This window comes from Apis dorsata, unplaced genomic scaffold (assembly GCF_000469605.1).
Source record: "Apis dorsata unplaced genomic scaffold, Apis dorsata 1.3 scaffold_483, whole genome shotgun sequence".
NCBI lineage: Eukaryota > Metazoa > Arthropoda > Insecta > Hymenoptera > Apidae > Apis > Apis dorsata.
Window position 1 is genome coordinate 39,216 of NW_006263718.1, and position 10,764 is coordinate 49,979.

The 10,764-nt window shown below is 22.6% G+C and overlaps 5 protein-coding genes across 8 annotated transcripts in view; 2 read left to right on the top strand and 3 right to left on the bottom strand.

Annotated features, from left to right (window-relative positions):
- LOC102678814 (zinc finger protein 62 homolog) overlaps positions 1-3,240 on the bottom strand; it is a 10,583-nt gene extending 7,343 nt beyond the window's left edge. The window contains exons 1-9 of one of the 2 annotated variants that reach the window (XM_006620110.2): positions 2,989-3,240; positions 2,224-2,494; positions 2,020-2,141; positions 1,840-1,961; positions 1,626-1,768; positions 1,377-1,545; positions 886-1,312; positions 470-807; positions 48-394 (exon numbers count right to left, since the gene is read on the bottom strand). In XM_006620110.2, the coding sequence (XP_006620173.1) occupies positions 48-394; positions 470-807; positions 886-1,312; positions 1,377-1,545; positions 1,626-1,768; positions 1,840-1,961; positions 2,020-2,141; positions 2,224-2,494; positions 2,989-3,126 (2,077 nt within the window). In that variant the 5' untranslated portion in view covers positions 3,127-3,240. Of the gene's footprint in view, positions 1-47; positions 395-469; positions 808-885; positions 1,313-1,376; positions 1,546-1,625; positions 1,769-1,839; positions 1,962-2,019; positions 2,142-2,223; positions 2,495-2,613; positions 2,737-2,988 lie in introns of those variants that run through there. The other variant, XM_031512597.1, reaches the window with a different exon arrangement.
- LOC102678594 (N-terminal Xaa-Pro-Lys N-methyltransferase 1) lies at positions 2,914-4,739 on the top strand. Of its 2 annotated transcripts, none has more exons than XM_006620108.2 (5): positions 2,914-3,186; positions 3,720-3,909; positions 4,000-4,186; positions 4,250-4,358; positions 4,448-4,739. In XM_006620108.2, exons 2-5 carry the CDS (start codon positions 3,721-3,723, stop codon positions 4,683-4,685), a joined length of 723 nt encoding a protein of 240 aa, XP_006620171.1. In that variant the 5' UTR covers positions 2,914-3,186; position 3,720; the 3' UTR covers positions 4,686-4,739. The 2 variants fall into 2 exon arrangements, with proteins under 2 accessions (XP_006620171.1, XP_006620172.1); XM_006620109.2 differs by having other exon boundaries at positions 2,947-3,186; positions 3,717-3,909.
- A 49-nt stretch (positions 4,740-4,788) lies between these two features.
- LOC102678460 (heparin sulfate O-sulfotransferase-like) lies at positions 4,789-6,552 on the bottom strand. The gene is made up of 7 exons (XM_006620107.2): positions 6,241-6,552; positions 5,896-6,122; positions 5,740-5,825; positions 5,533-5,671; positions 5,363-5,460; positions 5,123-5,280; positions 4,789-5,028 (listed from the first exon to the last, which is right to left on the bottom strand). The coding sequence occupies exons 1-7, from the start codon at positions 6,350-6,352 to the stop codon at positions 4,817-4,819; spliced, it is 1,032 nt and encodes a 343-aa protein (XP_006620170.1). The 5' UTR covers positions 6,353-6,552; the 3' UTR covers positions 4,789-4,816.
- An 867-nt stretch (positions 6,553-7,419) lies between these two features.
- Positions 7,420-8,398, bottom strand: LOC102678307 (AP-2 complex subunit sigma). The gene is made up of 4 exons (XM_006620106.2): positions 8,216-8,398; positions 7,909-8,058; positions 7,665-7,838; positions 7,420-7,595 (listed from the first exon to the last, which is right to left on the bottom strand). The coding sequence occupies exons 1-4, from the start codon at positions 8,216-8,218 to the stop codon at positions 7,494-7,496; spliced, it is 429 nt and encodes a 142-aa protein (XP_006620169.1). The 5' UTR covers positions 8,219-8,398; the 3' UTR covers positions 7,420-7,493.
- Positions 8,399-8,470: 72 nt separating this feature from the next.
- The window catches only part of LOC102681251 (cilia- and flagella-associated protein 44), a 9,877-nt gene continuing 7,583 nt past the window's right edge, over positions 8,471-10,764 (top strand). Inside the window, exons 1-8 of one of the 2 annotated variants that reach the window (XM_031512594.1) lie at positions 8,471-8,738; positions 8,812-8,974; positions 9,090-9,229; positions 9,333-9,627; positions 9,782-9,926; positions 10,012-10,202; positions 10,269-10,511; positions 10,597-10,764. In XM_031512594.1, the coding sequence (XP_031368454.1) occupies positions 8,506-8,738; positions 8,812-8,974; positions 9,090-9,229; positions 9,333-9,627; positions 9,782-9,926; positions 10,012-10,202; positions 10,269-10,511; positions 10,597-10,764 (1,578 nt within the window). In that variant the 5' untranslated portion in view covers positions 8,471-8,505. The remainder of the gene's footprint in view (positions 8,739-8,811; positions 8,975-9,089; positions 9,230-9,332; positions 9,628-9,781; positions 9,927-10,011; positions 10,203-10,268; positions 10,512-10,596) is intronic. The other variant, XM_031512595.1, reaches the window with a different exon arrangement.

Genomic DNA, 10,764 nt, shown 5'->3' on the forward strand with positions numbered 1-10,764 from the left:
ATAATTAAAAAATACAAAATTCATAAAAATGAAATATAAAAAAATACCAGTATGCAAACGAAGATGTTTTTTTAAAGCCCATTGCTCTGTGAAACCTCGATTACAATGAGCACATTGAAAAGGTCGTTCTCCTTTATGTCTGCGCACATGACATTTCCATGTATCTTTATGCAAAAAACATTTTGCACAAAATTCACATTTCCAAGGACGCTCGCCAGTGTGTCGTTTAACATGAAGTTTAAATTGTGAAGAAGTAGTAAACTTTCTACCACAATAATCGCAGCAATAAGGTTTTTCTCCTGTATGTATTCGCATATGTTCTTGTAAATTTCCATTTTGTGAAAAACTTTTATGACATACCTCACATGTATATGGTTTGTGTCCTGTATGCCATCTAAATATAAAATTATTTGTTTATTCATTTAATAATAAAATTTATTTAATTTAATTTTTGTATTTTTATAATAACCTGTAATGCAATGTAAGACTAGTTTTATGTGCAAATTGTTGTCCACAGATTTCACAAAAATATTTTTTTTCGCCAGTATGTGTAGATTGATGATTAATTAAATTCGCTTTTGTTTTAAAACTGGCATTGCAAGATTTACAAATATAAGGTCTATCATCAGAATGCACAAGTTGATGACGTTGTAACAATTGCTTATGTTTAAAACTTTTCCCACATTTATTGCAAACAAATCGTCGACCATTATTGTGTTCTGCTTCTTTATGATATACTACAGAACTAGGATGATTAAGTACTTTTCCACAAATATCACATGGATATTCTTTCTCTAATTTATGTCTCTACAAAAATAATAAAAACTTTTATTATTAATTTTATTTATTTAAAATATTTCGATAATTTTAAAATTATTTCTACACCTCGTGTATTGACATATGATGTTTTAAAGCCGTTTGTTGAGTAAAATTTTTATTGCATATAGTGCAAATAAATAACTTATCATGATCATGAACTACTTTAATATGTAATTCATATGCTTCCTTTGTTTCAAATAACTTTTTACATTGTTCACATGAAAAATTTTTTTGGTAATCACTAGAATTATTTGAAAATTTATTTGTATGTTGTTCTTCAGTTAAAACATGATCTATTACGTTAGAAATATTATCTTCCCCAGATAAATGACGTTTTGATTCTAAACTTGAATCTTGCACAACATGTTCGAATTCTTGATTAATATCATTTCCAATATGATGAGTTGCCTTTTGATGCAATCCTAAATTTTCCTTATTTGTAAATAATTTTTTACACTCTGAACATTCATATTTTATACCTTTGTGGAAACTCCTAATTAGAAAAATAAAATATTTTTATTATTTACAATATTAAAAATTAAATAAATTTTGCTTACTTGTGTACAATATATCTACTACGCTGAAGAAATCCTCGACCACATAATTGACATGTAAATTTATTTCTTCTACGACGTAATTTCGGTCGTCCTCGTCCTCTACCTCGATTTACTATCACTAATTCTCCAAGATCTTTTCCTTCTTCAGATTCTAAATGACCAATTATTTCTAGAATATAAAAAAAATGATTATCAATAAATAATTTTTAGATAAATATTTAATTAATATTAGAATTCATTATTTTTTACCTTCATGACTATCAGGAACTGACATATTTAATTGTTCTTCAGAATCTTCAAAAGTATCTTGTTCATCATCATCTTCTTCATCAATTACTCCCTCTTCTTTATATATTCTTTCTAATTCTTTACCTTGAACTGCTTCCATATATCTAAATTATTTCATACTCTATTATAAAAATGATAGTAATTATTATCAATTGTTTTTTCTTATAAAAAATACCTTTTTGGAACTTTACGTTTTCTGCGACGTCTTCCATCTCCATCTATTTCATCTGCTTCTTCTTCATGTTTATCTTCTTCTTCTGGACTAACTCCTTCTAATACCTCTCCTTTTGTTAATTCCTAAAATTTAATAATTTAAAAATTTTTTGTCTTAAACAAAAATGTTATTTTTATTAACCATAGATATATTTTCTGTTTGAGATTTTGGTGGACGCCCTCTCTTTCGTTTAGGTTTATTTAAACCTTCCATTTGTAAACTCATTTCATGATCCACAGCATACATAGAACCATCTGGCATTACTATGTTAAATAATAATATAATAAATAATCTTATAATAAATTTTTAATTAAAATATAAATTAATTGAAATATAAAATAATACTTTTTATTATAATCTGTTGTTCAAATTGATCTTCTTCATTGTATCTTGAAATATTATCTAAGTGTAATGTTTCAGATCTAATTTCTGTATTTTCCTTTTCTGCACGAAGACGTTCTCGTTCTGCTTTACGCTGTTGTTCTACCTGATGTTTCCACATCTCACGAATTTTCCTTTGACCATCCACCAATAATTCAAAAAACTGTATTGTAGCCTCCAGTTGAATATTACAACCAGGACAAATAGTACGTGGTAATTTGCCATCATCATGAATCTTTAACCAAAATTGTATTATATTATTTATTTTGAAATAGAATCAATCCTTTTATTTTAACATTAATATAACCTCAATAAATCAATAATTATTCTAACTATTATTTATTACTTTATTACCGTAAGAAATTTCTTTAATAATCTGAAATTTTTGGCATTTCTAAATTTATATAACAAAATAATTGATTATAAATTATTTTAAATTAAATATAATTATATAAAATTCATAACACACAGTATCACATAAAATAAGAATATTTATAAGAATATTTCAATACTGAATGACGAACATACAAAATATTTATTATTGATTTTATTATTCAAGATATTCTGTAATTATACAAAATTTATAAATATTATAATAAATTTTCACATAATAAATAAAGTAAATAACAATATAACGTATAAGAAGGAAATATCGAACATTTGATTCAGGTAGTATTTGTATATAAAGCAGGAAGTCAAGTTAGAGTCTAATGTTTCGAAGCTTCATACCTTGAGCGGCAAGTACCGATTGACCATAGAACTTAAATCTGGATCATCACCATCTCCCATATAAAGTAATTCTCCATTACCATTATCTTCTGCACATAACCGACAAATTGTTGAGTCATAAAGCCGTACTTCTGCCATGATTCCAAGAGAACTGCTCTCTAACGACTAACATCGATTTTATCCTAACCAAACTGACCAGTGAGTATGCACAACTACTATACCCTATATATTTTAACTATGCATAATGTAATCCTTAATTCAAAATTTTATATATAAATTTTCATATAAATAAATTATAGTTTTTTTGTACATAATATTTTCTTTTTATAAATTTATCTTTAAATTATAAGAATGTTTTATACTCAATAATCGATATATTACCGATATATATTTCGATTAAAGAGAATAAGCAATATATCGATATTTTATAATCGATAAATCGATAATTTATTATATATCAATAAAATATATTATATTTTATTTTAATTATATTAGTAAGAAAAATTAAAATTTTTTGTTAATATATCTTATTAATCCATAAATATTATTTAATGAAAGACTTTTATTAAACACAAATATTTGACTTATTTATATTTTATGAAAATAAATTAATATTTATTTTTTATTAATTTCTTCAAACATGTGACATGATCTTTTGATAGTTTTTTATTTTAAATAATTAAATTATTGACATAAAAATAAGATTAAATTAAATTAACTTAAATAAGTAGGATGTATTACTTATCATCATCAAAGATGGAAAAAGAAGAAAATACACTTGAAGAACATGAATTTTATACAGCAGCTGCTAAGTATTGGGAACATGTTCCAGCTACAGTAGATGGAATGCTTGGTGGTTTTGGATTTATTTCTCAAATTGATATAAAAGGATCCACGAAATTTTTGAAAGCTTTATTCGAAGTATGTATTGTAATTAATTTTTTAATATTTAAAAATATTTTTTATTAATATTTTTAAATATTATAATAGTTAAAATTTATTTTATTTTAGTTAGAAAATCCTCCATCAAAAACATTTGCATTAGATTGTGGTGCAGGCATAGGAAGGATAACAAAAAATTTATTATTAAATCATTTTAAACATGTTGATTTAGTGGAGCAAAATTTAAAATTTTTAGAAGTAGCTAAAACATATTTGAAAAATTATTCTACAAGAATTCAAAATTATTATCCCATTGGTAATATCCTATAGGTTTATTAATGATATAAAAGATATTGAATTAATTAACTCATATTTCAAGGACTACAAAATTTTTACTTTAATACCAAGAAGTATGATGTCATCTGGTGTCAATGGGTTTTGGGACATTTAAAACATAATGATTTAATAGAATTTTTTAAAAAATGCTCGTAAGTACTACTTGATTTTAATAAAAAATATAAATTATTTTTGATTAAAAATATAAATTATTTTTAATTATTTAATATAATTTTTATAGTTGTAGCTTAAGATCCAATGGTATAATAGTAATTAAAGAAAATGTGACAACTTCAGAAAATTTAGAAGTTGATACTAAGGATTCATCAGTGACACGACCCCTTTCCGAATTATATCATATATTTCAGAAATCAAATTTAATTTGTATAAAAGAAGAACAACAACATAAATTTCCACGTGGATTGTATCCAGTTTATATGTTTGCTTTAAAGCCAAATAACAAACTTACAAATAACTAACAAATCTAAATACCAAAAATGATACAAAATTAAATAAATTTTTTTTTACCTATACATTTTATCAATTATATAATTTTTATGTTATAAATATATAATAATAAGGTTTTAATTTTAAGAAATTATATTTTTCTTTATTTTGGACGTATTTTTTCATACATAAATCGTTGATTTATATCTTGAGGAGATGCATTTATAAATCGTTTTTTTACAGCATGAAAATGCATCAGAGCAAAATTATATAATTCATTTTCCATCTTCCAAACAACAGATTTTTGAATTTTGTCTATTGTTTCAGGTCGCGGATTAATTTTTTGAGTCGTTTGACGTAAATGTGATTTATTATCTAAAATTTGATAAATTATTAATTTATTATTAATAATTTTTAAATTTTATTAAAAAATCAATTTAATTTAATTTTAATTTTTATCTTTTCTTACTATGCAAAAAAGAATTATAAGCTCCTTTAAAGAAACGTGGAAGCACAATTTGCAATATTTCTACAAATTCTGTTAATTCTTCTGTTACTCCTACAAGAAGATAATGTTTTTGTAAATTTCTCTTTGCTTCTTCTAATGCCCAACTATTTCCAATTTCCCTATTAAGTAATATTTATTTATTATAAATTATTTAATTATATTAAATTATATTAATAATTAAAATAATTTATTAAATCTTACCAACAAGCAGGATCATGACCACATAGGAATGGTATTTGTAGCCACATATTATCAGGATCACAATCTGGTTGACCTGCATCAATACACTCGTCAAAAGTCTAAAAAAATGTACATTAAGCATTATAATGTAATAAATAAATAAATTGTAATTGTAATTGTTGATTACAAACCTTAGTGTCTCCATGCTTTTTTCTAATTAAATGTGGTCTAAAATTATCTCCATATCTTAAAAAGTAGTAATACGAAACAAATCTATCTAGAGGTTTACGCAAGAGATTTATATACAAAGGTGTTTGTCTTATACCAAATCTAAAGCATAGATATAATTTTAAGAAACAAAATAAATAATTTTCATAATGACTACCTTTTTTACTTACTTTTCAAAATTCAAAAATGCAACATGGCCATGATAAAATGCTGGTTTTTTTGTATTCCAAACAGTTATATTATTTGCAAATTGAATCTATAATTTTTTAAAAATATATTAAATATAAATTAATAAATAAAAATAAATAAATAAAAATTAATATTACCTGATTAGCAAGTGTAAGAGTATGCATATTGTTAGAAACATTGATATGTAAAACATGATATTTGTTGTGTTTGCACAAATCGTAGACCAAACCTACAAAGCTGGTTGATGCTGTCTTTGGTACCCTGTTGTAGATAATGATGAGATCATCAAAAGGTGATTTGTAAGAATGTTCACTAGCTTCTATCCCAGTTTGAATATTGTTTTGTTCTTGCGTGATGGCATTGTCTGGAAGTACGATAGGATACCTATGTTATTCCATCACCTTTAACAGAACGAGATATTAAAAGGATGAAACTTTTGCTGTTATAAATTAATAGAATTAATTGTCTATTATAACGCCTACGCAATAATTTGTAGTGATCCTCCAGGAAATTTAATTTCATTTTTAAATAAATGATAGTGATTGTAAATATCACTACCAAAATCCATTGTAGTAGAAAACTTCTGTGTATCATATTTTCCTTATTAAATTTTAATAATTACATAAAAGAACACACACTTCATGAATTTCACACTAATTCTAATGTTAATTTATAAATATTTATAAATTTCGTTCAAAGATTTAGCAAGTAATATTTATTCTAAACACTGTTCATCTTTCTTATTTAATAGTATAAAAATGTATTATGCATTTTAGAAATATCAATCCTTTTTAATTTCTGAATATTTTATTAAGTATATGCAAATATATATATATATATTATATTATATATATATATATATATATTTATCTTTATAAAACTCTTTTATCCATATCAATGAAATTTGCTTTCGATATACGATTCGATAACTTAAATTATCGATTAATCGTATTTAATATTTCGATTACACTCGAATTAATTCTCAACAAATATTTAACAAAATATTCAAAATTTAATGATTGATAAAACTAATATCAATAAGAAATAATCATTTATTATTAATTTATTCTAATAAATTCTTCATATCATACTTTTATAATTATTATTGTAATTATGTTGTAATCATTATTATTATTTGATAAGATATTATACTTTAATATAAAAACTTTAAAATGAAATATAAAATATAAATGAAATATATAAAATATATAAAATATTAAAATTATAAATATATTATATATAAATATATAATATATAAAATTACTATGTATTTATTGCATATTCAGAAATTTATTTAGAATGGTGATATTATATATAACAAAATTTAAAATTATCTAATTATTATTTTTAGAATTCTTTTCAAATTTACTTTAAAAGAGAAAATAATATAATTAGTATAACATATATAAAATAACATAATTAATAAATATAATTAAACAAAATACATCATATAGTAAAACTTATCAATATGTATTTATAAATTATTTGTATAAAATTTTAGCAATTTATCTTACACAAATTGTATTAAAACATTATATTATTTACAAATATTATATATTATATATCATATATCTAATTTAATTTTTACAAAATAATTAATATAAAATTATTATAAAATATATAAAATTTAATGAAAATTAATTAATCAGTAAAATTTTTTGTTCATAATATATTTTATTTTTCTTACATTTTTATTATATATTTTATTAATAAAATTAAATAACATTAAATAATTTTATTCCAATGAATTTAACATCAAGAGCTGTTTCAGCACTTTTGTTTGACTAGTTTCCCTTATTTCTCCTGCTAAAAACATTTCATCTACAACTGTATATACCTATAAGAAGTTTTTATTAAAGAGAATTATAGAATTATGAAATTATGTTATAATATATATTTATATTACCTTATAAAAATTAAAGACAAGATCCAATTCACACACATTATGGAAGTATTCATTTAATACTTCAACAAAATTATGTATTGCTTCTAAATAGCAGAGATTATTATCATTGACATCAACACAAATGCAAAAATATAAACCAGCATATCTTCTATATACAATCTTGAAATTACGAAACTAAAATATAACCAATTTAACATGTAACAAGTATTAAATAATATAATAATAAATTATATATAAAATTTACCTCTACAAAGTTTGTATGCTTAGCATCTCGTACAGTTACTACTGCATGGACTTCTTCTATTAATTTTTGTTTTTCATCGTCATCAAAATTCATATACCATTTTGCTAATCTTGTTTTTCCAGCTCTATTTTGAATGAGGATGAAACGGATCTGTACATTATTTTTAAAATTTATTTTGTTTAATTAATAAATAATTTTATAAAAATATAATTTTTACTATTATAAAGAAAAAAAATTATAATTTTAACTATTATGATAACAAAAATAAATATATTGAAAATATTTAATATATTTAATAATTACTTGCCATGATTAATTTAACTTTATATGTTAAGTAATACTACAATTAATGTACTTGACAACCGACGATCAACAAGAATACACAAAGAAATCGAGTGACATTTGTTACCGCCCCTACTTTTACAAATTGTGAATTAAATTGTTCTAATATCTAAAAATTTAATAAAGTAATTTGAATATTTCCATAATTGTAAAAATCTATAAGAAAATTTTTATGACAATAAAATGTAAAATTTAAAAAAAAATAAATACTTATTCTTTAATAATCATTATCATAATATTGGTCGCAGAAACAAAATGGCTAACGGTGGCAAATTTGAAAATGATGAAATTTTGAGAGAAAATGATGAAGACTTGAGAGAAAAAGAAGAAGAAGGAAAAGAAGAAGAAGAAGAAGAAAAAGAAAAAGAAGAAAAAGAAGAAGAAGATATAAATGCAGAAGAAATATTTGATGTGACAGATGAAAAGCATTCATTTATAGCTTGGAAACCTCAAGATGGAACTATAATTGAAAATATTTTAGAATTTTTGTATCCTTATTTTTCTTTTATTGCATTTCTATTTTTATTTTATATATTATATTTCTTAATATGTATATATTAGTTATTCATATGCATATGATTGTCGAAAATATTTCAATCTCTGTGTTGTTGATCCAAATACTATTGCTTTTGCTGCTGGCAATTTAATTCAATTTTTTAATGTAGAAGAAAATAAAATTTGGTTTAAATTAGGTTCTATAGGAACTGGTATTGGACACATATCAGTAAATATTGTATTTTCAATTAAAATTAAGATCATTATAAATTTAAAAAGTTTTTTAAAATTTTTATAAAATTATTTAAGTTATTTAAAAAAAATATTATATCTTTTTTTTATAGAAAAACCCTGTTTTTGAACATATTGCTATTGGAGCAAATGGTAAAAATCCTGTGATAAATATTCTTGATTGGCCTCGTATGACAACTATAATTGTTTTAAAAGGAGGAACAACTAAACGTTATCTTCATTTATCATATAGGTTTATATTTAATAATAATTTTAAATAAATATTTATTTATTTATTTAAAAAAATATATATATATATATATTTAAGATATGATATGAAATAATATTTTTTATAGTCCAGATGGTTTATTATTAGCATCACAAGGTGGTGAGCCTGATTATTACATTTCCCTTTGGAATTGGAAAGAATCAAAAATTGTTTTGCAATGTAAATCTTATGTTCAAAATATATATAATGTTACTTTTTCTAAATTCATTCCTGGCCAATTAACATCAAGTGGTATAGGACATATTAAATTTTGGAAAATGTCTAAAACTTTTACTGGATTAAAACTTAAAGGTGAAATTGGTAAATTCGGAAGTACAGAAATCTCTGATATTATAGCAATTTATCCCATGCCAAATGAAACTGTAAGAAAACATTAAATTAATTGCATAAAAAAAAAAGTTTACAATGTGATATATTACAATATATATATTTTATACAATATATATATATTTTCATCATATTACAAAAATATAATATAATAAAAATTTATAACTACATTTTAAGTAAATTTTTTAGGTGATTTCTGGATGTGAGTGGGGTAATATCCTTTTATGGGATGAAAGTTTAATTAAACTTGAAGCATGCAGAAAAAATAAAGAAGCAGCACATACTGGTTTTATTACTCAATTTGAATTTATTAATCAAGAATTGATATCAGTTGGTAATAACATATACAAAAATTCAATTAATATGCAATTATTATAAAAAAAGAAAAAATATAGAAAATAATATAATTTTTAATTTAGGATCTGATGGATGGATACGATTTTGGTTTTATGAAACCATAGATCATGCTGATCTTGCTGATGATGAACAATTTCTTGAGATTCAACCAATTTATGAATTTGAAATTGCAGAAAATGAAGAAAATGCAATGCTTATAAGTATACAAAAACAGGAGCCAGATAATCTTGACAAAACAATTTGGTATGCCCAAGTAAGTATAGTATAATCACGTATACATATAAAACATAATATAAATATTGAAAAAAATATTTAATAGGATGGAAATGGAGGTCTATGGTTACTTGATCTTTGTACTCTTAAAAAAAAAACTATACAAAAGAAAATTTTTATATGTCATGCTGGTCCTGTTGTTGATATGGATATAGCAGATTGGGGACCTTTTGTAGCAACATTTGATAAAAATGGCAATTTACATATTTATAATTATATAGAAAAAACATTAAATTTAATTTACAAATTTCATAATACTGGTAGCCAGATTATTTGGCTTCCATGTAATGTAAATATTTGTTTTTTTTTTATTTTCTTTGAATAATTTAAATAGTATTATTTTATTAAAATTTTATTGAAAAAACTTTGATTAGATTGAAAAGACAGGCTCAACACTTATATGTGCTTTTGAAAATGGTATTATTAGAATGATTACATTAGAAACTACAAAGATTGAAAACAAAAATGAAGAAAATCATGTAAAATTAATTCAAGTATTAAGACCACATTCAATGCCAATTACTGTAATGTCTTTAAATACA

Excerpts from the sequence above, each read along its gene's own strand:
- LOC102678594 (XM_006620108.2), top strand. The coding sequence starts at position 3,721 with ATGTATTACTTATCATCATCAAAGATGGAAAAAGAAGAAAATACACTT. Across the intron at positions 3,910-3,999 it reads TTTTGAAAGCTTTATTCGAA|TTAGAAAATCCTCCATCAAA; the intron begins GTATGTATTGTA and ends ATTTTATTTTAG. Across the intron at positions 4,187-4,249 it reads TCAAAATTATTATCCCATTG|GACTACAAAATTTTTACTTT; the intron begins GTAATATCCTAT and ends TCATATTTCAAG.
- LOC102678460 (XM_006620107.2), bottom strand. The coding sequence starts at position 6,352 with ATGATACACAGAAGTTTTCTACTACAATGGATTTTGGTAGTGATATTT. Across the intron at positions 6,123-6,240 it reads GGATCACTACAAATTATTGC|ACAATGCCATCACGCAAGAA; the intron begins GTAGGCGTTATA and ends TCGTACTTCCAG. Across the intron at positions 5,461-5,532 it reads AAAAGCATGGAGACACTAAG|ACTTTTGACGAGTGTATTGA; the intron begins GTTTGTAATCAA and ends ACATTTTTTTAG.
- LOC102678307 (XM_006620106.2), bottom strand. Across the intron at positions 7,839-7,908 it reads AGCATACAAACTTTGTAGAG|TTTCGTAATTTCAAGATTGT; the intron begins GTAAATTTTATA and ends GTTATATTTTAG. Across the intron at positions 7,596-7,664 it reads TTGTCTTTAATTTTTATAAG|GTATATACAGTTGTAGATGA; the intron begins GTAATATAAATA and ends AACTTCTTATAG.